Source organism: Eleutherodactylus coqui, chromosome 2 (genome assembly GCF_035609145.1).
Source record: "Eleutherodactylus coqui strain aEleCoq1 chromosome 2, aEleCoq1.hap1, whole genome shotgun sequence".
In the NCBI taxonomy this organism is placed as follows: Eukaryota; Metazoa; Chordata; class Amphibia; order Anura; family Eleutherodactylidae; genus Eleutherodactylus; species Eleutherodactylus coqui.
The window spans coordinates 299,779,845-299,807,478 of record NC_089838.1 but is presented as its reverse complement, the minus strand read 5'-3'; the positions used below and the strand labels follow the sequence as shown (position 1 = coordinate 299,807,478).

The 27,634-nt window shown below is 47.8% G+C and overlaps 1 protein-coding gene across 2 annotated transcripts; it reads left to right on the top strand.

The window, feature by feature from the left end:
- Positions 1–6,604: 6,604 nt before the first annotated feature.
- On the top strand, positions 6,605–21,690 carry POLR3D (RNA polymerase III subunit D). 2 transcript variants are annotated; one of them, XM_066593463.1, is made up of 9 exons: positions 6,605–6,724; positions 9,803–9,959; positions 12,193–12,236; positions 14,187–14,335; positions 14,443–14,567; positions 14,639–14,807; positions 14,986–15,257; positions 17,345–17,497; positions 21,253–21,690. In XM_066593463.1, exons 2-9 carry the CDS (start codon positions 9,804–9,806, stop codon positions 21,373–21,375), a joined length of 1,191 nt encoding a protein of 396 aa, XP_066449560.1. In that variant the 5' UTR covers positions 6,605–6,724; position 9,803; the 3' UTR covers positions 21,376–21,690. The 2 variants fall into 2 exon arrangements, with proteins under 2 accessions (XP_066449560.1, XP_066449559.1); XM_066593462.1 differs by having other exon boundaries at positions 6,630–6,692.
- Positions 21,691–27,634: the final 5,944 nt, after the last annotated feature.

Sequence of the window (27,634 nt, the reverse complement as noted above, 5' to 3'; positions counted from 1 at the left end):
CGTCCTATCATTATGTTTTTTTTCTATCTCCCATGGCTCCCTATGGAGCCTCCTTTTTATTGCAGCGCAAAGCACAAACTTACGTTTTTTGTGCGATGCGATTTTAACATTAGAAAGTCCTATTGACTTTCGCGCAAAAAAATCGCAGCAAAATAGAGTGAAGAAAACATGCGAGAAAATCGTAAGTGGCGGCAATGTTTTTGTGAGAAAAAGCAGCGCTGATGCTCAAAAATATCGGGGAGAAAAGCTGTGATTTTGCTGCGATTTTTCTCGCTGCGATATCGCGACCACCAGTGTGAAGGAGCCCTAACACTGATGTCTTCTGATATAGCAGAGCCATCTTTGTGCATACTCAGGCTGCAAACTCTGCAGTGAAATGGATGGGAAAAGCCTTCATGGCGGTCTGGGCCAGATGGAGAACACAGGGAAAGTGAAAGACTACAATCACAGGAGACGTCACCTCGGAGTCGCTGGGTTTAAAGGGGTTGTCTGGTTACAAAACAAGTTTTTAAAACCAGCTTCAATATTGCTAAAATAATAAAAGCAGATGTACTTACCTTCCCTCAGACCTCGGTGATCCAGCACTGAAGCCCCGCGGTCCTCCTGGTCTTTGTTGTGAAATAGACACCATGTGATTACTGCAACCAATTAGAGGCTGCAACGTCACCATTTTGAAGTCCTGGCATCATGTCACCCGGGACATGAGCGCTGATGCCATGAGAACTGACAGTGGCACTGTGGTGTCTGATTGGCTGCAGTGCTCACAAGGTGTCTGTTTCACAACAAAGACCATGAGGGCCACAAGGCTGTAGCACTGCACTGCCGGGGTCTGAGGGTGGGTAAGTACCTCGGGCTATAATATTTTACAATATTGGACCTATTTTTGAAAACCCCTTTTGCAACCGGACAACCCCTTTAGAGATGTATTCGCAGAATCAACTTTTATCCCTTATCCCCAAGATGCACTGCAATGGGTGCAGTGAGTAGAGGGGAACAGGGGATCCCTGTTCTAGGAATCAGTGGAGGTTAAAACAGCTGGACCCCACCAGACTATTATAGGTGATAATAGTTGATTCTGGTAAAACCCCTTTAAAGGAGTTTCAGGGGCTATAATGGCGGCACTAAAAGTTTCAGGAGCCACAGAGGGTTGTACTAACAGTTTCATAGGACACCATTACTCTGTGGAGCTCTATTACTTTGTGGCACCACAGAGGGGTCACTAGGGGTGGTAAGAGGTTCATTAGAGGTAAGGACAGGAGGAGGAGAGTGCTCAGAGACAAGTTGTGACTGGGCAAAATCTTCATGGCGGTCTGGGCCCAGATAAAGAAGAAAAACAAAAACAGACATCACCAATCAGAGACGATGTCACCTGTGATCACTAGAGGTAACTGCACTGCAATCACTATCACTGTGTGGAGCTAGTATCTGACTATTATTTGGTGATTATATTATTTAGGAATGAGCTACTGTATCTCAGCCTACCGCGTCATAGATATGCTGTCTCTGACAATTATTTAGGGTGCGGTGGGGATTCTCAGTTTTGCTATGGAGCCCCATGATTTCTATGGGTGTGGGTGTTATACCTGTCTTACGGCAATCCATGTTTAACGTCTGATTGTGTAATAAGTCCTTGACTTGCTATTGTGTTATACGAAAACCGCCTGGCAGAAGCCGCTACAGAGATCAGGAAATCTATAACACAAGGCCAGGAAATCTGCTATATATTCCAAACAGTAACAGTAAGCCAGATGGAGGCCAGTAGGAAGTAAGGCGAGCAGATGGAGGCCTGGAAGTACTTCATCCTTCCATTTCTCCTTCTCCTCTCTTTGACATCCGCTCCTGCAAATCCTAAATGAACCAAGAATGGGGGACTGAGGGTAGATGTTTGAGAAATACAGCATGATAATGGTTTAATGGTCTCATTAGTAACATAACTATGTGAGCTGCAGTCACCCATGGCCGATGCCCCCTGACGATGCCCGCTGCCTGTCTCCTACATAATGGGGGCATCAGTAAATAACTTGACAGTGAGGGCCCTTTCTTAGTTTATATAAGCACCCAAAGGTTGTGGGGGAAATTGATTAACCCCTTAGTGACCGGGCCAAAGGCTTTGTATATACAAGTGATTCTGACGTAGTTTTTTCACCATATTTTGTACTTCATTTATCTGGTAAAAATAGACCAATAGATTTTGTGTATATTTATTAAAAATCCCAATATTGGGAAAATTTTGAAAAAATTGTCATTTTTTTCAGATTTTCAATTGCAATATCTCAAATATGTGCAGACATACTGTACACATTTTTGATAAGCTTATATTTCCATCTGTTCACTTTATTCTGGACGCACATTTGAAAAACTTTCATTTTTTTTAACCATTTAGAAGAGGTACAAATTTAAGATTGATTAACAACATTTTGAGGCACATTTTGTTTTCCTGCACCAAGCCAAGATTGCAAAGGCTCATAGGTGTTAGAATGATAAATACCCTTACAAATGACCCCATTTTAAAAACTACACCCCTTAATGTATTCACTGAGGGGGGGGGGGATGAGTATTTTTACCCCACAATTTTTTTCAGGAATTAATGCAATTTAGGCCGCCTGCAGACGAGCGGGTCGGATCCGGCAGCGAGAAATCTCGCCGCGCGATCCGACCCCAGAGCCTGCAGGGACGAGCGCGTACTCACCCGCGCCTGGCGGCCCCGGCTCTTTGATGTGCCGGCTGCCGCGCAGCCGGCGCATGCGCAGACCGGAGCCGGCGGCCAGGTGAGTGCGTGCCCCGCAGAAAATTAGAACATGCCGCGGTTTGTTTGCCGCGCGAGATTTCGCGCGGCCAAACCGCGGCCGTCTGCATAGGAGTGCGTATTGTAATGCACTCCTATGCAGACTTTCAGCGGCGGAAATCCCGCGGGAAATCCCGCGGCGGGATTTCCGCTCGTCTGCAGGCGGCCTATGTGGAGAAAAAATAAAATTAATATTTTTGCAAGTATGCCATTTTAAATGCAGGATTTTTTTTCTATACTGCACATGAAAATGAGGATCTACACCCCAAAATGGATATCCCTGTTTGTCCTGTGTTCAGAAACATACTCATTGTGGCCCTATGGCCGCTATCCGTATGCACAACAGGGCTTAAACCAAAAAGGAGCAGCCGGTCGCTTTCACAGCTGAAATTTTGCTTGAAGGCGTTTCAGGCCCCATTGCCCACTTGTAGAGCCCTTGAGCATCAAAAAGACAGAGAACCCCAACAAATGGCCCCATTATGAAAACTAGACCCCTTAACGAATTCATCTAGGGGTGTACTGTGTAGTTAGACCCCACAGTTTTTGAATGAATCTAAGCAAAGCAGAAGGAAAAAATTACGATTTTCATTTTTTTTGCAATTGTGTTATTTTAAAACCAGTTTTTTGTACAGCACACATAGGAATGAAGACTTTCACCCCAAAATGGATCCCCCTGTTTGTCCCGTGTTCAGAAACATATCCATTGTGGCCCTAATCTTCTTATAGGACACATGGCTGGGCCTATAATGGAGGGAACACCCATTGGATTGCAGGGCACAACTGAATAAATTCCAGGCCGCATTGCTCACTTGCGCAGAAAAAAATTGACTCCCTAAAAAATAATCCCCCTCATCCCCTTTTCCCCCTCCGCGCCCTTTTTGGCGTTCCCCAAATCTTAGATAAAAGTAATAATGTGAACTGTGTAGTATTTCCGAAGACAGGGGTAATTATGGAGGCCTGATTGGGATGGGAATATGGGGCAATAAAATCAGGTATCCCTCCTCCTCCCAAGCTTTTTTGGGGGGTATTTCTTGACCCCAGTGGCCAGGATGGGGTGTAAAAGTGGCGCCCTTTGAGGCTTCGTAAGCTCGCTGAGGTGCGGCGGTCTCACACAGAAGGCACTCAACAAGCTGCTCCTGGAACTGCAGGAAGGTGAGCGTTCCCGGGGCTTCTTGTAAATTACATATTACAGGTAGTGGACTGAATAACGCCGGGCTCACGCGGGTGTAGGCGGAATCCGCTTGTGGAGGCCCGCAGCCGATCCCAGCTGTGAGCCCGGCCGTGGCGCTGTGTACGGCCACGTAATGTACTGCGCATAACTGCGTACTCAAACAGGCGGTCATGCGCAGTACACCCTTTCTTGTTTGTATTTCCCCCGCCGTCGCATTAGCGTTGGCACGAGTATCCGCAGTCCGTACACAATGTAGATGCGTATGGGCTGCGGGTATATCTGTGACCATGGAGCACAATGGGCTCTATGTTGCGGATATCTGCGATAAAATAGAACCTGCTGCGTTTCGTTTTCTGCAAATGGATTACAGAATTCCCACCCGCTAATGTGAGCGGAATTGTGTAATCCGTGCATTTGATTGCTCCGCGTATGACCGCTGATCAAACGCATGCGGAATCCGTAATTCCTATCCAATCGTATGAGACCGACCTAAGGTCGATGGCTACCCTTTTATCACGTGACCGGGGACCGCTCAATGAGGCCACCAGTCACTGCTCCAGCCAACCTTTGGTAGCCAGAAGCAAGGAGATATTACATTTCCTGGGCTCCCTGGCTCCTGCGCATCTGTCCGGCACTTTGCCGGCGGGCGCATGTGCAGAATCCGGGGAAGGTCTGTGGAGGAGGATTGCGTTGGGGTTCAAATAAAGAGGCCTCCGATACGATGTTTCATCTCACATCACTGATCGCAACGGTGAGGGGAGATGAAACTTCAACTTTTTTTTTAACTTTTACCTGATCACCATTATTCATTGGATAACGGCGATCACGTGTCCAGGAACCGCTCACCGCGGGCCCCTGTGACATCTCCCTGCACTCGGCTATCTTTGACAGACTGGTGCAGGCAGATTTTAAATTTGCCGCGCTCTCGAGGCTTGTGCGCATGTGCGCCACATCAGCGCGTGCGCAGAAGCTCGCGGAAGGTGCAGATCGCCATGGGACAGCACGCAGGACAGGAGTAAATATTTTCAGCTGCCCCCATGGATCTGATCCATGAGAGCAGCTGAAACTTTAACTTTTTTAAAACTTTTCTGTAATCGTCAGCATCCATTGGGTAATGGCAATCTTGGGCCCGGGGACCAGTCACCGAGGTCCCCAGTGATATCTCCTGCCTCCCGGCTACATTCAGGAGCCAGGAGATTTCAAATCTCCCAGGCGATCCAGGCCTTCCGCTTGTGACGTCATTCGTCTGGCGCGCATGCGCAGAAGAGCGGCATCAGCATGTAGCTGTCACGTCTACTGGCCCACGTGGCTTTAATCCTCGGGGATGCATGTTTTTACATCTCTGAGGATTACAGCCTACTTAGCTAGGACGTAAAAAGGTAATCGGGCCATCACTAAGGGGTTAAAGGGCTTGCTTACAACAGGTTTTGCCTCTCATGAAGACACCCTAGCTGTGACTTGGCGGCTCATGCGCACCGCCGCTCCATTCACTTCTATGGGACAGCTGGAGACAGCCAACTTGGCTAGCTATGGCCGTCCTGTTGAAGTGCATGAAGCGGTGGTGCGCATGTGCAACCAGCAAATGCCATTCACTTTAGGAACTGCTGCTGGGGTATTTGCACGACAAGCAAAACCTGCTTTAAGACAACCCCTTTAACACCGGTGATCCCAAACAAGCCATGCGGTTTCTCTAGCTGCCACACAAAGGCCAGGCTCACACGGCCGTAAGTAGCTGTGAGAGGCACGTGTACTTGCTGTGCGACGCCAATCCCCATATGCTATCTTGGTGTGCATGCGTACGTAATACACGCACAAAAAAATGGCAGGTGTGAACGGCCCAATAGAAATCAATGGGCTATAGGTATCACGTGCTGCGCATGCAAAAATTGCACGCAACGTACAATGAAAACACGCCCGTGTGAGGGCGTCCATAATTGGTGGTGATTGAGCTTCCTAAAGGGTCTTGGACCGTCCTGTAGACTGACATTGGGTTACAAATGTGGACATCGCCATCTGTTGCACCATGTGACAGTAGTATACCAATAGAAGTCAAGGTAAATCTTGCACGTTTGGGCCAATGAAAGTAGTATTTATTTCCATATGGTAATACTTAGTGGGGCTCCTTCGGCCCTAATGACATCGGATACGCCCCATGGTATACTTTCTACTAACGTCTCATGTGCTTCAGCTAGTATTTCCCTTCATTCATCCTGCAAATGTCTGGCAAGTTCTCTCAAAGAAGACGGATGCTGTCCATATCTCCCAACCCAACATTCCACACTCTCGCAGCTGGCTTCCCCAGACATTCTACACATCAGTGATGCGGATTAATGGGTGCAACCGAGTGTGTCAATTCTGGTGCATCTGAGACTGACACTGATGGGGCATGCGTGGCAGACAGTTATGATGTGGCTGGCACTTAAAGGGCATTAATGTTGACATTCTGGGACATGAGGGCACTCAGTTCTGCTTTCCTAATGAGGAGGGGTATTTATGTTATGACAAGACATGGTGTTTGGCTCCACCCTCCTGTGGACGCCTCACAGGTCACCGCCTCACTGCTGCCATTACAGGTCTGCCACCTGCAGTCTATGACCTCCTCACATCCCCTAACGAGTCCTGCACGCTCCTCCTCTCCCAGGACTACACTTCCCAGCAGTCTGTGCGCGGAGCGGAAGTGACGTGTGTGGTGACGTCAGCGGCAGTGTTTGTGCAGGAACATGCGGTGAGCGGCAGGTGAGCGTCTGTGCTGCGGCTTCTCTCCACAGGTGTGTACATGGCGCTGTGCACTGCGTCTACCGACGGTGTATTCATCTATTACCTCTTTATAGACAGGGAGCCCCCAGTATACAGGCTGTAAGGGTACAACCCCCAGTGCTGCTGTAACATGCTGGGGGTAGTAGTGTCACAGCAGTCGGGGTGCAGCACAAGATCTAGAGGAGGATATGGGTTATCTGCGCGTACAGGTGCGCCGCTCAAGGTGCTTTTACGATTACCGTTCAAAAATTGTTGTTTTTTTCCCCACTCCTGGATTCTGAATGATTCTTGTTTGAACGCGCCAACGCTGTGCCCACCTGTGTAGACGGGCGCGAACGGGCTACCGCTGACGGAATTTACTTGTTCAAACAAGAATTGGTTAATCAGGCTTGGATGTGTAATGTAAAGTTGGCACATAGGATCGTTTCCTGTTTGCGCCATTTTTGTCTTAGCGGTCGGATCATCACATTTATCGCATTCTTGCGTTATTTTCTTTGTCGCTGTGTTGAAAATATGTAATGTAGATTTATTGGGCACTCCTGGTTTCTATGACAACCACCGGGGTCCTGATGTCAAACCCTGAGAGCTCACTGACACGGGCGTCTGCCATATTAGTCCATGAAAACCGGGTTGATTTCACTGCGTGCGTGCGTGCGTGTTACACGTATTTTTTCCGTCCATGTGCCATCCATTTTTCTATCGAGAAGGCCGAACTGATGCTACTTTTTTTTTCCCACGTCGTCTCCTCGCATCATGCGTAAAAACTGCACTGCGCACATATAACATCCATGTACACCGCGGTTTTTACGCCCCCGTAGATTTCGTGGTAATTTTGGCCCGTGAATACCGCAATTTAATTTTTTTTTTGCATCAGTCCACATAAAAAGCGCAGGTCTGACTGCACCGGATTACTTTCATGGGTCCGTGGGCTGTTCGTATACAGTCAGTAAAAAGTATGGAAAAACCCGGACAGAAAATCCCCGCCGCGTGCGAACGAGTATTCACTAGCGTTTGATTCAGCACAGATCTTGTTGCTCTTGGCAACCCTGATCAGTTGCGACGGGAATTTTCCCAGCAGATTTGTAGCGCCGCTGCAGGAAGAATCTGCTAGTAACGCGCCACCGATATCTGCCAGGAACGCAGACGTTTCGCCCTACTTAATAAAATGGCGCAGATCTGATGCAGACCCACAGCCCTTCTGCAGCAGAAATCACAGAGTGGGGGTCTGACTGTTGGGGGATCGTGGGGGTCTGACTGTTGGGGGATCGTGGGGGTCTGATTGGTCTCGGACTGAACGCAGCAGAGACGCGTGCAGGTGCGCTGGAGATTATTGCGTTTGAGCTCTTCAGCGATTTCGGGCGCCATACTTGAAGTGAATGGAGCAGTGGCGCGCCTGCACGACCTCCGCTGCACTCACTGTGGTATGGACCCCTGTTCTCAGGATCAGTCGGACCCCCACTGTTCATAGTTATTCCTTATCCAGTGGATCGGACAAAACTTTAAAACTTGGCGCACTCCTTTAAATGGCTTGTCTGGAACTTGACTGTTAAAGACCTATCGTTGGGATGGACCATCAGCAGTTGATTAGCGGGGGACAGCGTTCGGGATCGCTGCTGATCAGCTGATTTCAGGCCCGCTGTCATTGCAGCTCTGTCCGTAGTACAGCGGCCCGGTTTAGGTTTGTATTGACTTCAATGGAAGCTCCGTGCCGAAATAAAACCGCAGCATGCTCTATCTTCAGAGCGGATACGCAGGGACGGCTTCCAATGAGCGTTGCAGAAGTGAGGCGGATCTGCATCATAGCCTAGGCGACGGCGCAGGGAGAACCGTACTGCGCATGTGTGCCGGAGCGCCTGCAGCACATCCGCATCCAGAATAAGAATTCATCTGACGGGTACGCAGGGTCGCCAGCAGCGGGCACCGGAGGATTCTATGCAGGATTTCCCACACTGAATCCATAGGTGCCCGAGGCCTTAGAGTAATTTTTTTTTTTTTGCTCTACTGCTTTTATTTTTTTCTAAAAATATTAAATTTTTCTAACTATTTTCTGACTGCCGTGACTTTTTGTCTTTCCATTAATGCGGCCGCGCGGGGCTCATTTTTTGCGGAACATCCTGTAGTTTCTTTGATACCATTTTGAAGTTCATACAACTTTTTAGTCGCTTTTTCTTCGTTTTTTTTTCTTGTAGATCGGGGTGACCAAAAAAGCGCAATTCTGGCGTTGTTCGTTTATTTTTTTTTCTCTGTCTGCGTTCACCGTGTGGGGTGAATAATCAGTTACTTCGATAGATTAGACTTTCAGGGATGCGGCGATACCAAATATATATTTTTTTTTTATTACTTAGATTGTTTTATTATAAATATGGCGAAGGTTTTTTTTTTACTTTTATTGCCTTTTATTTTTTTAATCATCAAGAAAACTTTTTTAAACCAATTTTTTAACTTTTTCTCTCTTTTTTTTTTTTTAAGTTCCCACCGGGAACATGAACTTGCGATGGTTGGATCGCTCCTGCAGTATGATGTAATACCATAGCATTACATTATACCGTGATCTGACAGGCCCCCGGCTTCCCTGGCAACCTATGATCTTATTGTGGGGGGCAGTGCGGGACCCCTGAACATCGAACAGGGCATTTAGATGCTGTTGACGGCGGAATTTAAAGGGTCTGATCAGCCACCAGGCTTATCGGGGCTGTTGCCAGCTGTAATAAACATTGCATGGAGCAGAGTAGCCCCGCGATCCCCATCCATACATACCTTGATACTTTCTCTTCCTCACTTTCCTGGCATGGACGCCCCATTATAACCACTGCCAATCCACGACTCCCCATTGTCTTCGTGCTGCTGACATTTACATCCAGCGATTGGCTGAACCCCAGCAGATCGGCTGTTAGTTGCGAATTGCAGCCAAGTCACCGTTGTCACTCCCATAAGCTAAGCTTTGCCGCAGATGCCTGCAGTCAGTCGCCCTCTTTACGGAGATGTGGGAACGCGGCGGATTTGTTCACTTTGGGGGTAGAATCTTCTACCTGCAATTATATTATATTTGCGGCCCGCTTTGACTTTCTGAACCTTCTCTGCATTCACAGGATGGCTGATGGGAAGAATGATCCCACCCCTGGGACTCCCAGGACCACCATCGGAGGAGCCCGGGGTCTGGTTGGACGCAGACCTTCAGCACCGCTCACCCCTGGCCGCCTTCCTTCCATCCGCTCCCGGGACTTAACCCTTGGTGGTGTCAGAAAGGTGAGTCTAGTCTAAGAATGTATAGGGGGCCATGTATATTTAGGCCACCCACATCTGTACAATCAGCTTTACGAACCGGGGAAGAATTAAGGGCTAACCACACTTATTTTGCCTCTGTTTGCCTGACCGCGGGTCTTCGGACCTTAACTCCGACTATCCTGCGAGCGTCCGGCCGGTACGCACTTCCAAAGTCCATACATAAAACGGAGGCCACATAAGACAGTATGGTTAGCCCCATACGGCCCATTCACCCGTTCAGTCTGTGGTTTTACTGATTGATTATGGACAGCATACTGACGCAATTAGTTAAATTGATTGATTCTAATGTGTGTGTGTGGTTTTTTTTCCCCGTGGACCAATGTTGCGCACAAAAAAAAAAATCGCAGCATGTCCTAGTCTGGTCTGTATTCACGGACCAAATTTGCCCATTAAAGTCAGTGGGTGTTTAAAATAACTGCAGTGAATACGCATCAGCCTCTGTCTTCACTGCGTTTTTTCTTTTGCGCACCATTTTGTTGAACCTTCTTGTAATTTTTTTTTTTGCATGCGGGAAAAAAATAGTGAACGTGGATGTAACACGGCCATAAAAACACACGTACACATACACTGAAAATGGTGCTTTTTTTTTCACGAACCCAAAATTGCATACCCTGGTGTGAAGTAAGGACTCGAATGATGGCCCGTGTGAAGTAAGGTCCTCAAGATTGGAAGAAAAGTCTTTCTTTAAGCCCTTAGCATTCCATGACATAAATACACATAATGGATGGACCTGCCTGAGTCCGTATGACATACAGGCTCATCAGCTCCCACGATCAGCGGCGGTAGGGGGCTGTGATTGGCAGCTGGACGTCTGCTGTGACAGCCGGGATCAGACTAATCTCTGACATGTACCGTATCTAACTGGCATCAACAAGGTGGAGCGCTTCCATTTTTCCCCTCTTGTCCGGCTGATGGGTCTCTGGTCTGAGCGCTCCCGCTCCTCCGTCTTGTAGACACACACCATGGGGGTAGTGATTGATGTCTCTAGTTCTGGCTGCTGCAGACTTCTCATGTTCTAAGTATTTCAGGCCAGCTCCTCACTGAGATATTTGGTACATATGCAGTGACTTAGGGTGGTTTCACATCTGCGCTGGGGATTCCACTTTCCTGCTTGGGGAGCAGGAAACGGGAATCCCCGTGGCTGAGTGGCTCTATCTCAGAACAGAATCTAACTCCACTGATGGGACCCCGTTGACTGCAACGGGATCCGTTCTGTCTCCGGACCAGAGTGGTAGGTGAACCGCTCAGCATGGCACACGGGAAGTGAAGGGTCATATCTCTGGATTGCTGTATCTCTCATCAGTCCCACGTGTTACGGTACAATTGGGTAACCCTGCAGAAACGATGGGTCAGACTTCCTTCAGCCGCAGTAGGCGATGCAGCTAGGTTGCAAATGATGAAGCAGAGCTTAAAGGGGTTGTCCCGCGCCGAAACGTTTTTTTTTTAATTCAATAGGCCCCCTGTTCGGCGCGAGACAAACCCGATGCAGGGGTAAAAAAAAAAAAACGTCCGGTACTTACCCGAATCCCGGCGCTGCTGCGACTTCTTACTTACCTTAGTAAGATGGCCGCCGGGATCTTCACCCATGGTGGACCGCAGGTCTTCTCCCATGGTGCACCGTGGGCTCTCTGCGTTCCATTGCCGATTCCAGCCTCCTGATTGGCTGGAATCGGCACACGTGACGGGGCGGAGCTACGAGGAGCCGCTCTCCGGCACGAACGGCCCCATTCAGAAGGGAGAAGACCGGACTGCGCAAGCGCGTCTAATCGGGCGATTAGACGCTGAAATTAGACGGCACCACGGAGACGAGGACGCTAGCAACGGAGAAGGTAAGTGAATAACTTCTGTATGGCTCATAATTAATGCACAATGTACATTACAAAGTGCATTAATATGGCCATACAGAAGTGTATAGACCCACTTGCTTTCGCGGGACAACCCCTTTAAACAGCACCCGCTGCCGTCTGTAAGCCGTACCCAGCATGGTGATTGGCATACGTTCTTCTGCCATCTGCTTTATTCTGCTTCAGTCATACCTGCATGTAATCTGCAGACGTTCCTACCCCGTTCTATGTGTGATGACGCCTGCTTGTAGCTGCAGGATGAGGTTTGGTCTGCAGTAGTTGGTTAGTAATGATGTCCCCCCTTACTATATGCTGCTGTGTAATCGTCTTCTTTTCTTTTCCTTCTCCAGAAAACATTTGCTCCGAATATAATTGGGAGGAAGATAAAAGAAGAGTAAGTGTTTGCACCTACCTTTACACCCGCGTCGTCTTACGCCTCTTATTTGCCAATTGTTTAGTTCTTACATACAAGTGTCTCCGCACAGTTATAGCTCTCAGCTACAGAACAACATAATCATGTAGATGTGATACCTTGTAATGGCCAACAAAGGGAAATGATCCATGTTGCTTCGGCCTCTTCATTAGGCTGGTGGAAGAGACCTAAGTAGCCTCGAAAGCTTGCTGTAACAACATTTCTCTTTGTTGGCCATTAACCCTTTCCAATCCAATGTCGGGCCTGCCCCGACATCATCATTTCCCTCCACAGCTCCGATGTCGGGACAGGCCTGACACTGCAGTGCAGGGGTGCATCTGCACCCGATCATCAGACACATCGGGTACAGATACACTCCTGCACTGATCCTCATCGAGGACCCCTGAGGAGAAGGCAGACGGGGATGTGACCACCTGAACTCTGGCAGATCAGGAGGGTGAAGGAAGAATTTATTTTTTTTCATCCATTCTCCCCAGCTTCTATATATTTGGAGCTGGGGAGAATGGATGAGAAAAAGTAAATGGATTGGAAAGGGTTAAAAGGTATCACATCTACAAGATTGTTGTGTCTCTGATTGAAGGCTCTAGCATTTCGTTCTACTGTCTAACATGGTACCAAATGTTTTTCTCTGCACGTAACTGTGGTAAAAACTGCGATCCGGACTTATATTTTTTATTGATGTATCCCCCTCCATTGAGGTTGATGGGTGATGAGTGTCATGCCCAAGAAATCCGACAGATCTGTGCCATATTGTGAGAACAGGGAAACCAGTTTTATGTGGACACAGGGCTGGTTATGGACCCGAGTGATTGTTAAGCAGGCTTTGGTGTCATATGCCAACAATCAGACTGGTCCATCAAGAGTTGGCCAGAAAACCTGTTATGTCTATAGCAGCTGCAGTGAAGGTCGGCGCATGGCATCAATGGGGTGTCTATTAAAGTCAATAGATGCTCCATTTTATTATAGGACTTGGCAAATGAAACCAATATTAAAGGGATTTTCCAATTAAAGACACATATTCCCATTCTACAGGATAAGGGACAAATGTCTGGTCTCTGGAGGTTCAACCACTGGGATCCCCAGCAATCAAGAGATTGGTGCCTCCAAATGCTCCATGCCTCTCCATTCATTTCTATGGGATAGGAGAAGAGCGATGTTCTTGGCAGTCTTCTAATGTCTTATAGAAGTGAATAGAGTGGTTACGCTTGCACTCCATCACTCCATTCACATGGGGCATTCAGGTGCGCTTGTCCCAAGGCTCAGCGGTAGGACCCCGAGCAATTAGGCATATTTCCCCTATCCTGTAGATGGGGGTTAAATGTCTCAAATTGGAAAACTCCTTTAAAGGGACTGTCCAGTTACAGGACAACATTGCCCCTATAGCTCAAACTGTGTTTGAAATAACACAGACTGCAGTACTTGCCTGTCCTCTGCCACGGTGATGCAACGGAGCAGCCCCGCCGTCCTCCTGGTGTTTGCTGATGCCACGGGAAGTCACCTGACCATTGCAGCCAATCAGAGGCCAAGCATCATGGTACCCAGGATGTCAATGCTGATGCTAGGCGAAGGGGCGGCAATGCTGCAGCTTCTGATTGGCTACAGCAGTCCAAGTGACTTCCGGTGACATAATCTTCTACAACAAACACTAGGAGGACGGCAGGGCTACAGCACTGGACCCCCACGGCTCTTTTTGTTACTTAGATGGAGCTATAAGGCCAATGTTGTCCTGTAAGTGGACAAGCCCTTTAAGCACAGGGTTCTAGCTTCTAACAGCAAGCAGAGATCTTGAAAATTATAAGGAATGGAAACAAAATATATCAAAAAGTTGAAGAACTTTTTAGACCCCAAACTAAAAAATCTCCACTCCAGAAATACCATTGTAACTATTGCTTCCTTTCGTCTATAATGAAGACCAAAAGAGGAAGTGTCTGTGAAAGTCGAGCGGGCAGAACGCAACAGAGACCGACGCGATGGATCAGGCAGAGGACGAGGAAGACCTCAGGTCATCCAGAGTCACTCCATCTTTGAGCAAGGACCCGCAGAGCAACTTAAAAAGAAAAGTAATACGTTTGAGAGAATGTTGCTGGCTTGAGTAGTCATAAGATGTTTGGTATGAAAGCTCCTTGTTTCCGCTAACTATCTAATGCCACCTTTGCTTTGCCTGTAGCTACATGGGATGGCCCCGCAGATGCCGGCGATCTGGGCCCCTCACACATCATTAATATAAAACGAGAGAAAAGGGAAACTGAAGAGGAGACAAAGGAGATTCTTCGAATGTTAGAAAATGACAAGGTATCGGAGTCCTTCTCTACATTCACTGATGACGTAGTGTTACTGACGCATCTCACATCCATTCTCTGTAGTTTCTAGATGACCCCGGATTGAGGAATGATGCCCAGAATCGGCCAGTCCAGCTCCCTCTTGCACATTCAGGTTGGCTGTTCCGAGATGAGGAGGAAGAAGAGGATTCAAAGCCTATGAAGGGTTTAGGCAAAGAGGAAAAAATGGATGTGGAGCCTTCATCCATCAAAGGTAGGTAAATGAGATGGACGTTCTCCAATAGAGTCTTGTTTTAGTCACTTGCCTCGGAGCTCCGTAACACATCATTGGTTTTGGATCCTGTCTCTGAATTTGAAGTTGAGATTTGCCCGTTTGTCCACATTGAGTCTTATAAAAAGTGTTCTCTAGGATGCTTTTGTTCCCTTCACAGTAAAAGAAGAACCGATGGAAGATGATGAGGGCACACTGAAGACAGGTGTGCCACCAAGCAAAGCTCCAACAGTGAAGAAGCCCCCTGAGAAAAAGGACGTGAATCTCCCGGAGTTACTGGAAACTCTGCGTGTCTCTGGAGAAGATACGCTGTTCTTCATGCAGCTCCCGGACACCCTCCCAGGGCAGCCACCCACCCAGGACTCCCGGCCTGTCAGAAGTGAAGTACAGAGTGAGGATGGCCATATGTTGCTAGTGAAGGACAAAAGTCAGGTGTGTTGGACTCTTCCACTGATAGTAATATATGATTGCCCAGGCATAATGGTCCAATGGACATGTTGCTTCAGTAGAAAGAGGGAAAGAAAGGATTTGATAGGTTGCAGGTAGAGATGAGCGAGTATACCTGCTAAGGCACATTAATCGAGCGAGTAGTGCCTTAGCCGAGTATCTCCCCGCTTGTCTCTAAAGATTCGGGGGGGCGGCGCGGGTGACAGGTCAGTTGCGGGGGGAGAGAGAGAGATCTCCCCTCTGTTCCTCCCCGCCGGCCCCCCGAATCTTTAGAGACGAGCGGGGAGATACTCGGCTAAGGCACTACTTGCTCGAGTAATGTGCCTTAATGAGTATACTCGCCCATCTCTAGTTGCAGGTTAAAATCCAACCCAAGGACCCTTTGTTTCCTTGGCAAGGGGATAGATGAGCCTATTTCCCCATATGAGGATTGTTGGTGAATCCTGATGAAATTGGCAAAAACCGCTGACAAAAGTCTGATATATCTGGCCAAATTAGTGATCACTGGGATATACAAATATTCCCAATGGTTTCTATGGCATACCGTTACTAAGTACATATGTAAATCTCTCGAATGTCATGTGAATAGAGCATCTTGCATTCTGTCAGTGATTGCTGGTGATCAGCATTTGTGGCCGCAAAGGACAACCCTTTAGCCCCTTTCTGCCTCATGACCTACATATGTCATGGGAAGAAAGAGGTTGGTTGTGGCGAAATGCTGTATATTTGTGACCTGTAGATTTTGTGGGTTTAGAAGCCTCTGCCAAACTTTTGTTGCAACAATGGGCATCAGTGTTAATCGTGACGTGTATGGGGTTAAGAAAGGAAGGGTGCTTCCTCTGTGACGTCATGTAATCATGGAGAGTGGATGGGCTGCCATGGACTGTAATAGAGCACATAGATAATACACTGCAGTACAGAAGGTTCTGTAGTGTATTACCTGAGCGATCATGGGATCACCGTTTGAAGTCTCCTACGGAGACCTAAAAAATGTAAACCCCTTTTTGCACAATTTTCCCTTTGTTAAGTAAAAAAATACACGTTTTGCATCGCTGTATCTCTAACGACCTGTAGAATAAATTAACAACCCTTTATATACCGCGTGGCAAATGCTTAAACAAAAAAAAGGAACCAAAACCCTTTTTCTGTTCATTTCATTTTCCAAAAACACGCTAATGATTAAGGAGGTCATATGTACCCCGAAATAGTAACAATCAAAACTGCAGCTCATTGCGCAGAAAACAAGCCCTCGCAGAGCTCACTCGACTGAAAAATAAGAAAAAGTCCTGGGTCTTTGAATATAGTGATAACTTAAAGGGGTTGTCCCGCGCCGAACGGGGGGTTTTTTTTTTCAATAGCCCCCCGTTCGGCGCGAGACAAACCCGATGCAGGGGTTTAAAAAAAAAACGGATAGTACTTACCCGAATCCCCGCGCTCCGGTGACTTCTTACTTACCTTGCGAAGATGGCCGCCTGGATCTTCACCCACGGTGGACCACAGGTCTTCTCCCATGGTGCACCGTGGGCTCTGTGCGGTCCATTGCCGATTCCAGCCTCCTGATTGGCTGCAATCGGCACACGTGACGGGGCGGAGCTACGAGGAGCAGCTCTCCGGCACGAGCGGCCCCATTCAGAAGGGAGAAGACCGGACTGCGCAAGCGCGTCTAATCGGGCGATTAGACGCTGAAATTAGACGGCACCATGGAGACGAGGATGCCAGCAACGGAGCAGGTAAGTGAATAACTTCTGTATGGCTCATAATTAATGCACAATGTATATTACAAAGTGCATTAATATGGCCATACAGAAGTGTATAACCCCACTTGCTTTCGCGGGACAACCCCTTTAAATAAGATATGTGGGGGCCTTAAGACCGCCCCCCACCGATTTATAAAGTGATGACAATATGACATATACATAGAGATCGTCCACAGGCTCACAGGCCTTTTGAGTCATTGGCATCGCTCTGTTATCTGTCTATTTATGGCACGCTGCGTTAATGGGAACGAGTCATATGCTGTTCCGAAATATTGAATCACTGTTGTTTTCCACTTGTCTGCTCTTTACTAATAGGAGGCAAATGCGGCAGAGGACAGCTGCTCCCTGAAGGACCTGTCTGAGGGTCAGATTGGGAAGCTGGTCATGCGGAAATCAGGCAAGGTGCAGCTTATCCTGGGCAAGGTCACCCTTGATGTCACTATGGGAACTTCTTGCTCCTTCTTACAGGTAATGTCATTTATAACGACAGAGCTCGCTGTAGGCTTATGTGTAGTAATAGAAAAATAAAGCCCTGTAAGGTTACAAAAATGACTAATCTATAGATCTTGATTCTGTTATTTGCTTCCCAGCAGCTGCTTCCACTATGAAATGTGCCTACATGATGTTAATGGGGGTTTCTGCCATCAAACTACTGATGACCTATTAGGATAGGTCATCAGTAGTTGATCGGCGGGGGTCTGCTGCTCATGATCCCTGCTGATCGAAGAGGCCTGTAAGGTCATGTTCATCAGTCACATGGCCTGAGAGCAGCTCAGTCCCATTAAAATGAATGGAATTGAGCTGCAATACCTGTAACCACCACTATACAATGTATGCCGCTGTGCCTGCCATGGACTGAAGTGACAGCGGCGCTCACCCAAGTCCAATGTTACTTCAGTCAGCTCTGATCGGGAGGGATCATTAGCAGCGGACCCTCACAATCAATAATTATTGATGGCCTGTCCTGAGAATAGTTTAGTGCCAGAAAGCCGCTTTAAAAGGGGATGTGACAATAAGTGTGAGGTCTCCGGCTCTGAACCACGTCTATGAGCCACAAAGGGAACCGTTCTGTAAGAACAGATTCCATTCAGGCGGGCTTTGTGTCGTTCTCGTATTACAAAATGGCCAGTAATGTGAATGTCTTGTAATACTACATTTCCCTTCTTCAGCTGCTGCAGGGGAAATCACTGGCGCGCCACGATGATCCTCAGCAAAATATCTTACAATGTATCAATCTGGAGTTTAGGCAGCTTATCTCGCAGATCATTGTCTACACTGGATACAATTGTATCCACTTCTTATCCGGGAGCAGGACTACATATGTACAGGGTTACTGCCTCTGACAGTTGTAGAACTTTTTTTATTTAGGCCAGCTGCAACGAACGAATTTGCATTGCGGATCCGCAGTAAATACCATCCATTCCATGTAGCTATCACCTTTCCCTGCACACTCATGAAAACCAATTGCAGTTTCTGCAAGCGAAGAAAAAAAATTGCAGGATGCTCCATTTTCGGGCGGCTTCCATTGCAGTCAATGGAAGCCATCCGACTCGCAGCCCGTCTGCAGTTTACATTGCGGACAGGTCGCGGATTCTGTGTCATCGTCTAGCAACGTCGCAGGAAAAAAAAATTGAAAAAAGAAATCTGTACTGTGCATGTTTGATGGCGAGCCGTGCGGACCATCTGCAGTACAGATGAAGAACAGAAAAGACCAGTACGCACAGACGCCAGCCGGGCACAGGGTTGGATTCCGCTACAGACTCCTGCATGCAGAATCCGACCCCTTCATGTGCAAGACGGCCCTTAACATTGATGAACCTGTTTTTTATGAAACCGGAAAACCCCTTTAACGCTGGATGGTGAAGGCGATAATGACAAAGTTTTTCTCATAAAGGGCAACCCCTTGGATTTACAATAAGCTATTGGTGGGGTCCCTGAAACCACTGCCAATTAGCTGTATAAATGGGTAAAATGTGATAAGTCTCCATTGTCTGCATAGACACATACATACGTGCGGCTGTGCTGGGTATTGCAGCTCATTAACTGATCACCCATTAACTGCTTAGCTAAAGGATAGACCATCGATCTGTTTTCCTGGAAAATCCATTATAAAGGGTTATCAGGCTGAAGAATAGTTATTTGAGATGGTGTCTGCAGCGACTTCAGGGAGGGCCAGCTGTGATTATAAAGCGGAAGTAGCATGTTTCCCCGAAAATTAGACACTGTCTTATATTAATTTTCGCTTCAAAAGAGGCACAGTGTCTTATTTTCGGGGGGTGTCTAATAATACTGTCCTCGCGCTGGTCTCAGTAGCTGCTGCAGGCTGCCGTATCCTCCTTCAAGCCGGCAGAGCAGTTCTTCCTGGAAGCAGGGCTTGAATACCCCGCCTTCAGGAAGCTAATGCTCTGGTTGGTTAATCGAGCACCGCGTTAGCCAATGAGAGCCGATGCTCGATTAACCAATCACAGCCACTGAATGACCTCATCGAATGGCTGTGATTGGTTATTCCAGCGCTGGCTTTCATTGGCTGACGCGGCGCTGGATTAACCAATCAGAGCATTAGCTTCCTGGAGGCGGGGTATTCAAGCCCTGCTTCCAGGAAGAACTGCTCTGTCGGCTTGAAGGAGGACGCGGCAGCCTGCAGCAGTGACTGAGACTAGTGCGAGGACCGGAACGCCAGCGGTAGGGAAGTATTGTTTTTTTGTTTTTTTTAACATGTAGCCTATCTGGGGCTTATTTTTGGGGGAGGGCTTCTATTCCAATCCTCACCTGAAAATCAGGGTAGGTCTAACACGGTATCTGCTGTGGCTCAGATCTATCCTATGTGCTAAGCTGAAGACACTTCCTTCCCGCACTGGCACTTAAAGGCTGTACACCTTTGTACTCTTTTAAGAAATGTGTTTTTGGAAATGAAGACTTTTTGCAATTAGTTTTCATTAAGCATTTCTTATTGTTTGATTTCTATGCTTGCATTGTTTTCCAGGACACTGCAAACTGGAAGCCTGAAATCTTAGCATATTCTGTCAGTAAACTGATAACACATCCACTGCTGTTAGCCTGCATTTACTGCCTTTCCACTGAGCTATTACAGAGGGCTGCATGTCAATGTCAGGGGATGGTGGAGGAGATCAGGAGGACAGAGAAAGCTACTATTACAGAGGGCTGCATGTCAATGTCAGGGGGTGGTGGAGGAGATCAGGGGGACAGAGAAAGCTGCTATTACAGAGGGCTGCATGTCAATGTCAGGGGGTGGTGGAGGAGATCAGGAGGACAGAGAAAGCTACTATTACAGAGGGCTGTAATTCACTCCTGGTTATTGTTTTGCTCTTATCAGCAGTGAGGGAGAACGGAACTAGCAGCTCCTTAGACAGAGGATGAGCGATAGCTGTGTAGTATAGCATGGGCGTGCTTATGGTACAAAACATATGAAAGAGGATAGGGTAGAGGGAGTTCAGCTTGTGCACCTTTATGAGAGACACCAGCTGATCAGACACATAACTCACAGAAAAGGAAGCCAAAAATGCACCATCTGATAAACTGCAGGGCAGGCTCAATCACCATAGACCCTCGTAGTATGCAGAGAGCCAGATTCCAATATGAGAGCGCTAAATGTTTAGTGCAGACTACTATGCAGCCAACCAGCTCAATCCAAGATTGGGACAGGGGTGATTGCTAACAAACAAAGTCTACCGTAAATTTAAATGTAGGAAGGCCTGCAAACCAAGTATGAGGCTTTCTAAATGCATGAGAAGGGAAAAAAATAATGCAAAAAAACATACAAGTGCATAATTTTTATCCTGCAGGAACTTGGTAAGAGGTTTGTATATTGGTTTTTCATGTGCAAAGGTTTCTATAGACTTTTTAACTATCCAGCCAGTCACTGCTCCGGGTTTTATAGTCTCCTCTGTGTACGGGTTATACAAGGCTGAGTTGTTACCTTCCAGCCGGTTGTGATACTGCTCCAGTATTCTGCGCTATGGTACAAGAAATTCACCCAGTGCCAATAGAGCCAGGTAACAAGGTCTAGCTTGTTACCCTGTTCTAGAAGAACCACTGTGCACATCACTATGCTTGTATATGAGACATTTTGCAGCTAATGGGCAGTCAGTGGGACCCCTCCCCTTTGTCATCTACCATCTTAGCAGTAGGACTGTATTTTATGCCGGGCACTGTTCCTTTGCTTGTAGATGTGACTACTGTATCTTCTGTTGATTGTTTCGCAGGAGCTGGTAGCGGTCAGCGTCGGGGAGGCTCGCAGAGGAGAGATGATGGTGCTGGGACATGTGCAGCATAAACTGGTCTGCTCACCAGACTTTGATTCTCTTCTTGAGGGACGTCACCGCTGATATTCCTTCCATTTCCATGGAGAAGGACTTCATTATACAGGCTGCACAATGCCAAGACGTGTGAGACACTTTGGATACAGGATCACTGGGATCTGGTGGCACAAGCTTAATTTTAGCTGGATCTTCGTCATCTTCATCTTGTACAATTAGCTCGGAGCACTGTGTTAGGTGTGGGGGTGATGCAGTGAATGCCACGCACATCGGGCGTCCTAGAAGTATCATGAAGGAGGGTGCAGAACGGCCCTCCTGTAGTGCAGTAGGGCGACCTGCTGGATGGCTGCAAAGTGTGATTAAATTGGACACATTCGAGTGAGACTTTGCTTTTTTGTGATTGATTTCTTCTTGTGTGTTTGTATCCTCAAAGCCCAATGAGTTATGGGACGGGGGAGCTGTGGTAAAACTAGCAGGCCCTCTTCTACTATTTCCTAATGAATGGGATATTGCCATTAGTTAAAGAAGTTATCCCAGAATCATTTCATACTAAAAGTCCAAAAGCCGTCTGTTCGCTGTTTTAAAGGGGTTGGCCTACCACTTAAAATTGCTTCACAACCACTCCAGGACATGTGACTGCTGCAGCCAATCACTGGCCACATCAGTGATCTATTGGCTGCAGCAATCACATGACCTGGGCAGCAGGAACCAGGATGGACCGAGTGGTTGCGATGGAATTTTAAGTGGTGGGACAATGACTTTAATATAATTGCCAGTGACTCTGCTGGCTGAAACAGAGGAGGAACTGATAAACATGATCCTAAAACTCAGAGGTTTTGTCATTTAGAGAAAAAAAAATCTATACTTACCAATTCCTCCTCAGGCAGTCTACTTACCGATCTTCTAGCTCCTGCAGTCCCCGTGTCGCCTCACCGCAAGCCGACCGGATTCTTCTTCTTGTTATGCAGCTGAAGTCTTCCTCCGGCAGGTCAGTGCAGGTTACGTCATTTTGATGTAGCGTTCACTGCCTAGCAGGAAGCACCGGATGCTACATTGGGCTCATGCCACTGCCTCATGATGTTAGAATAGGAACTCTCAGGACCAGACTGCGCACATGCCCAGTCTTGGCATTAGCGCAACATAGCATCCAGCGGTTCCTGCTAGGCTGTGTAGGCTACGTCATTAGTGACGTAGCGTACATTGACTTGCAGGAAGAAGAATGTAGATAATGGACGCTTTGTCACCGGAAGATGAAGAATAAGCCAGCTGCACGTGATGTGACCCAGGGGGACAGCAGAAGCCAGAAGATCATAGGGAGAAGGTGCGGTAAGTAGACTGCCTGGGAAGGAATGGGTAAGTTTAGGAATTCATCTTTCTTGGATCAAATATTGACCACGATGGCGAATCCACCCCAGAAGTCGAACATAGGGCCGCTCTGCAATGGTTGGCATGGATAAGATCTGGTAGAGTAAAGATATCACTCTAACTACCAAAAGCAGACTAGTTGGAGCCATCGTCTTTCTTATGATGATGTATGGGTCCGAGAGTTGGTCACGGAGAGGCCGACAGAAGGAGAATCAATGCATTCGAAATGTTGTGCTGCCGGAAACTATTAAGAATATCGTGGACAGCCAGGGTAACAGAAGTTAGATCGCATAAAACCAGGGGCATCGCTAGAAGCTAGACTGCGACTGACTTATTTTGGCCACGTCATGCGTGCAAACTCGCTAGAGAAATCAATGATGTTGGGACTGACCAGTCGAACCAGAAGAAAGGGCTGACAAAGAACACACCGGCTCGAAACCATCTGAATGGATACCAATATGTGCAGCAAGCAGTTAAAAGAAATAGAGCGTGACAGGGAAGCATGGAGAATGTTTGCCTATTAACCCTTTCCAATCCACTGTCTGACCTCTGAAGACATTATGATTTAAGGCTGTACAGCTCCGATGTTGGAAGACATCCGTTGGGGTTCTCTTACTGTATATTACCAGCCTCTCTGCTGTTGGAGCCTATCCAACGTGTCACCTCATGCAGTACTGGCTTTAGCCAGCAGATAGCGCCTTTGTATAACAGCAGAAAAAGAGCAAGCCCCCTAGGAAAACTAGGATACAAATTGGATTGGAAAGGGTTAAGTCACCAAGAGTCAGACACGACTAAATGCATAGATTGATTTGACATTGTTCCTTGCATGAAAAAAAATCCCTTTTTCATAATTTTTGCTTCTACATATCCCCCTATGGGCTGGGTGTGAACAGAATCGGTCTACTTCCCCTCTGGCAGCTGACAATATAGTGCCTTCTTACTTCTGCTAAAGCTGGTGTTTTTGCAGCTATACTCTGTACTGCAGAGGCTGCTACTTCCTGACAAGGAGGCAAAAAGTGACTTTTTTTAATAGACAGAGGATCATTATGCAGAGACCCGGCTGTGTGAAGAACGAATGACGTGTCCTCCAGCACTCAGCGCAGTAATTGCTAAACACTGAACAGAAGGTGGCACCATGCTATGTAAGCAACTGTCCGTTTTGTACCTGACTTTTAGTATGTGACACGACTATAACAAAGGCTTGAAGAGCTTTTCACTAAAGAACAGCGCTCTTTTCCCAAACTGTCTGAACTCTTCACTTGACCATTTTTTTTTAAAGCGCGTAAATGGCAAATTATACAGTGGTTATACGATGAATATGATATTTAATGGTGCGGTACCCAGAGGCGTAACTTGTAACAGGGCCCCCAACTATAATGCTTTACTCATAGTACTGGGTTACCTATATGGAGAAGAGAGGCCTTATGGGCTCCCTAAGGCTCCTGGGCCCGGGTGCAACCGCATCCCCTATAGTTACGCCCCGGGCAGTACCCATGTAACACAACACTACTACTCAGAAAAATTAAGGAAACGGGAGGTTGCAGGCAGCATAGTCTCCACCATAGTGACTCCAGACTCCTTCACTAGTACACAAGGAGGTACCCACAGCCCAATCAGGTTGTACAGGTAGTCCTGCTCCTCCAGGTCACATGTGCCCGTCATCTGTCAAGAGAAAAGGGTTCCAATAGCGGACCTGTCATTTTTGGCGATCTCTGTTGGATGCCAGTGGAGGTGCTTGGCTGTGCGCACAGGTCCCACTACAAGATATCCATGGAGTCTATTCCTGACATCAGAAACATGTAGACCAGTATCTGGCTGGAGGTCATTTTGTGGGGCTCTAGCAGCACTTTTCATGTTCCTCCGGTCTTGATGCCCCTCTCCGGTCCTGTCCAGTACTCCTTATGTAACGGCCCGTGCCCTGGTATCTGCTCCATGCTCCTTAAGACTGCTGTAATGGCACATATAAAATAAATATTATCTGTATAGCGACAACTTATTCTGCAGTGTTTTTAGGTAATTTATTTATTACCCCCCCACCAAGCTGGGTACTCCCTCGGAAGGATGAGTTGACCTCGAGTTGGCTAAATTAACGATGCGGGGATTGAACCTTGAACCTTCAGGTCATGAGAGAGAGAGCTTAGGGCTGTATTTCTGCTCCCTTAGCACTCTGTTCCACACCAGGCATAGGACTACCTATACATCCATGTAGCAGTGGTGACCAGAACACCAACAAACATAAAACTAGAGAAAAATCGGTCATGAAGGAGAGAAAAGTGGTCTCCATTTCCCTTTGGGGGTGTCTTGCTTTCGCCTCCCCAGTCCACCTGCTGTCTCCATGTGCACCAAAGCAGGTGAAATTGATTCATAATCACTCTTGGTCCTAAGCAGACAGATTGACCTCCCCCAGGTGTTAGTGACTTGGGGTTGTACTGGCATACTTCACTGTTCCCGAAATTCCTTGTAGCTGTGATCTACAATACAATCCGCTCCTCTGCAGTTGGGATGGAGCTACAACTCCCAGAGTGCTGAGATCCAAAGATCAGTGCGCCAGAACACACCTAGGGGGTCTTGCTCTCAGCCGCAGCTTGCAGCCCCCTACCATAAAGCCTGTTGATCCACTGGCTGGAGCACATGATGATCTGGCAAGAAAGCTAATGAAAAGCTCCCATCACTCCAACGGCTGGAGAGCGGGGTACGTTTCCGCAGTTTCTATACATCTTGCTTCCAAGACCCCTCCTCCCAGGCCTTGGCATCGCTTCCCGGACATTTTAAGGACTGCTTATAAAGTTAATGTCATCTCTTTACCATATTTTTGCACCAGTTTCTGATCATTCTATTTGTTTTATTTCTCAAGTCTGTTTTTAGCAGACTTTCTCGCAAGGCAGCCGAGTGCGCTGCGTACAAGTCATGAGCTCTATTCTAGAGCCGGGACTTCTTCCTTAAAGGGGTTGTCCAAGATTTTAACTTTTCCCTTAGCCACATGATGGGGGATAAGTCTCATGTAGTTCGAGTGCTGGGACCCCCACCGGCCATGTGAATAGGGATTATTGTATCCACCTGTATAAACGTACTGATGAGATAATACCATACCAGTTACTTGGGCCGGCTGCACATGAACGTATGCATATTTGTGCACACATTAGCGCAGCATTTTTACAGAACGTATAGTGGTTTTTTTTGGGTGCGCATCGGCAGATTTTACTGTACTTTTTGCACCCGCAAGGCATATGTTTATTTGTGCATGGCAGATAAAGAGGCACCGATTGAAATGGTTAATTAGTCTTAATGAGTTCCAGATGGGTTCTTTTTCCATTGGAAATACGCAGTGTTTGGTCTTGCGTATTGCATGCGCACTTGCACCCCCCATCGTCTTCTATCCGGACCTCTGGTGCACAAATACGCATTAAAATAGTTGCTTTTTTTTTTTACGCGACAAAAGGCGTGAACAAAGCAGCGATGCTGACTAAGCCCATTGAAGTCAATGGGGTCTGTTCTCTGCTGAAGCCGGCCTTACGGAGGGATGGGGGGGGGGGCACTCCATAACTCAACCGTCCTAATGAAATCCAGGGTGACACTTCATAAATAATGCAGGATACCCAACAAGGGCACAAATATCCACCGGGGTTTACTGAAGTGCAGACGTCAGCAGGAACAATCAGTGTCATGGCAAAAACAAGCAGACCAGCAATGTGTTTCAGGGAGAGCCGCACTATATACCCATCCAGGATCGGGGAGAGCAGCACTATATACCCATCCAGGATCGGGGAGAGCCGCACTATATACCCATCCAGGATCGAGGAGAGCAGCGCTATATACCCATCCAGGATCGAGGAGAGCAGCGCTATATACCCATCCAGGATCGAGGAGAGCAGCACTATATACCCATCCAGGATCGGGGAGAGCCGCACTATATACCCATCCAGGATCGGGGAGAGCCGCACTATATACCCATCCAGGATCGGGGAGAGCCGCACTATATACCCATCCAGGATCGGGGAGAGCCGCACTATATACCCATCCAGGATCGGGGAGAGACGCACTATATACCCATCCAGGATCGGGGAGAGACGCACTATATACCCATCCAGGATCGGGGAGAGCCGCACTATATACCCATCCAGGATCGGGGAGAGCCGCACTATATACCCATCCAGGATCGGAGAGAGCCGCACTATATACCCACTCAGGATTGGGGAGAGCAGCACTATATACCCATCCAGGATCTGGGAGAGCCGCACTATATACCCATCCAGGATCTGGGAGAGCCGCACTATATACCCACCCAGGATCCGGGAGAGCCGCACTATATACCCATCCAGGATCGGAGAGAGCCGCACTATATACCCACTCAGGATCGGGGAGAGCAGCACTATATACCCACTCAGGATCGGGGAGAGCAGCACTATATACCCATCCAGGATCTGGGAGAGCCGCACTATATACCCATCCAGCATCGGGGAGAGCCGCACTATATACCCATCCAGCATCGGGGAGAGCCGCACTATATACCCATCCAGGATCGGGGAGAGCCACACTATATACCCATCCAGCATCGGGGAGAGCCGCACTATATACCCATCCAGGATCGGGAAGAGCCGCACTATATACCCATCCAGGATCGGGAAGAGGCGCACTATATACCCATCCAGGATCTGGAAGAGCAGCGCTATATACCCATCCAGTATCGGGAAGAGGCGCACTATATACCCATCCAGGATCCGGGAGAGCAGCGCTATATACCCATCCAGTATCGGGAAGAGGCGCACTATATACCCATCCAGGATCAGGGAGAGCCGCGCTATATACCCATCCAGCATCGGGGAGAGCCGCACTATATACCCATCCAGGATCCGGGAGAGCAGCGCTATATACCCATCCAGGATCGTGGAGAGACGCACTATATACCCATCCAGGATCCGGGAGAGCAGCGCTATATACCCATCCAGGATCGGGAAGAGGCGCA

Excerpts from the sequence above, each read along its gene's own strand:
- POLR3D (XM_066593463.1), top strand. The coding sequence starts at position 9,804 with ATGGCTGATGGGAAGAATGATCCCACCCCTGGGACTCCCAGGACCACC. Across the intron at positions 14,336-14,442 it reads AGAGCAACTTAAAAAGAAAA|CTACATGGGATGGCCCCGCA; the intron begins GTAATACGTTTG and ends CTTTGCCTGTAG. Across the intron at positions 14,568-14,638 it reads GAATGTTAGAAAATGACAAG|TTTCTAGATGACCCCGGATT; the intron begins GTATCGGAGTCC and ends CATTCTCTGTAG.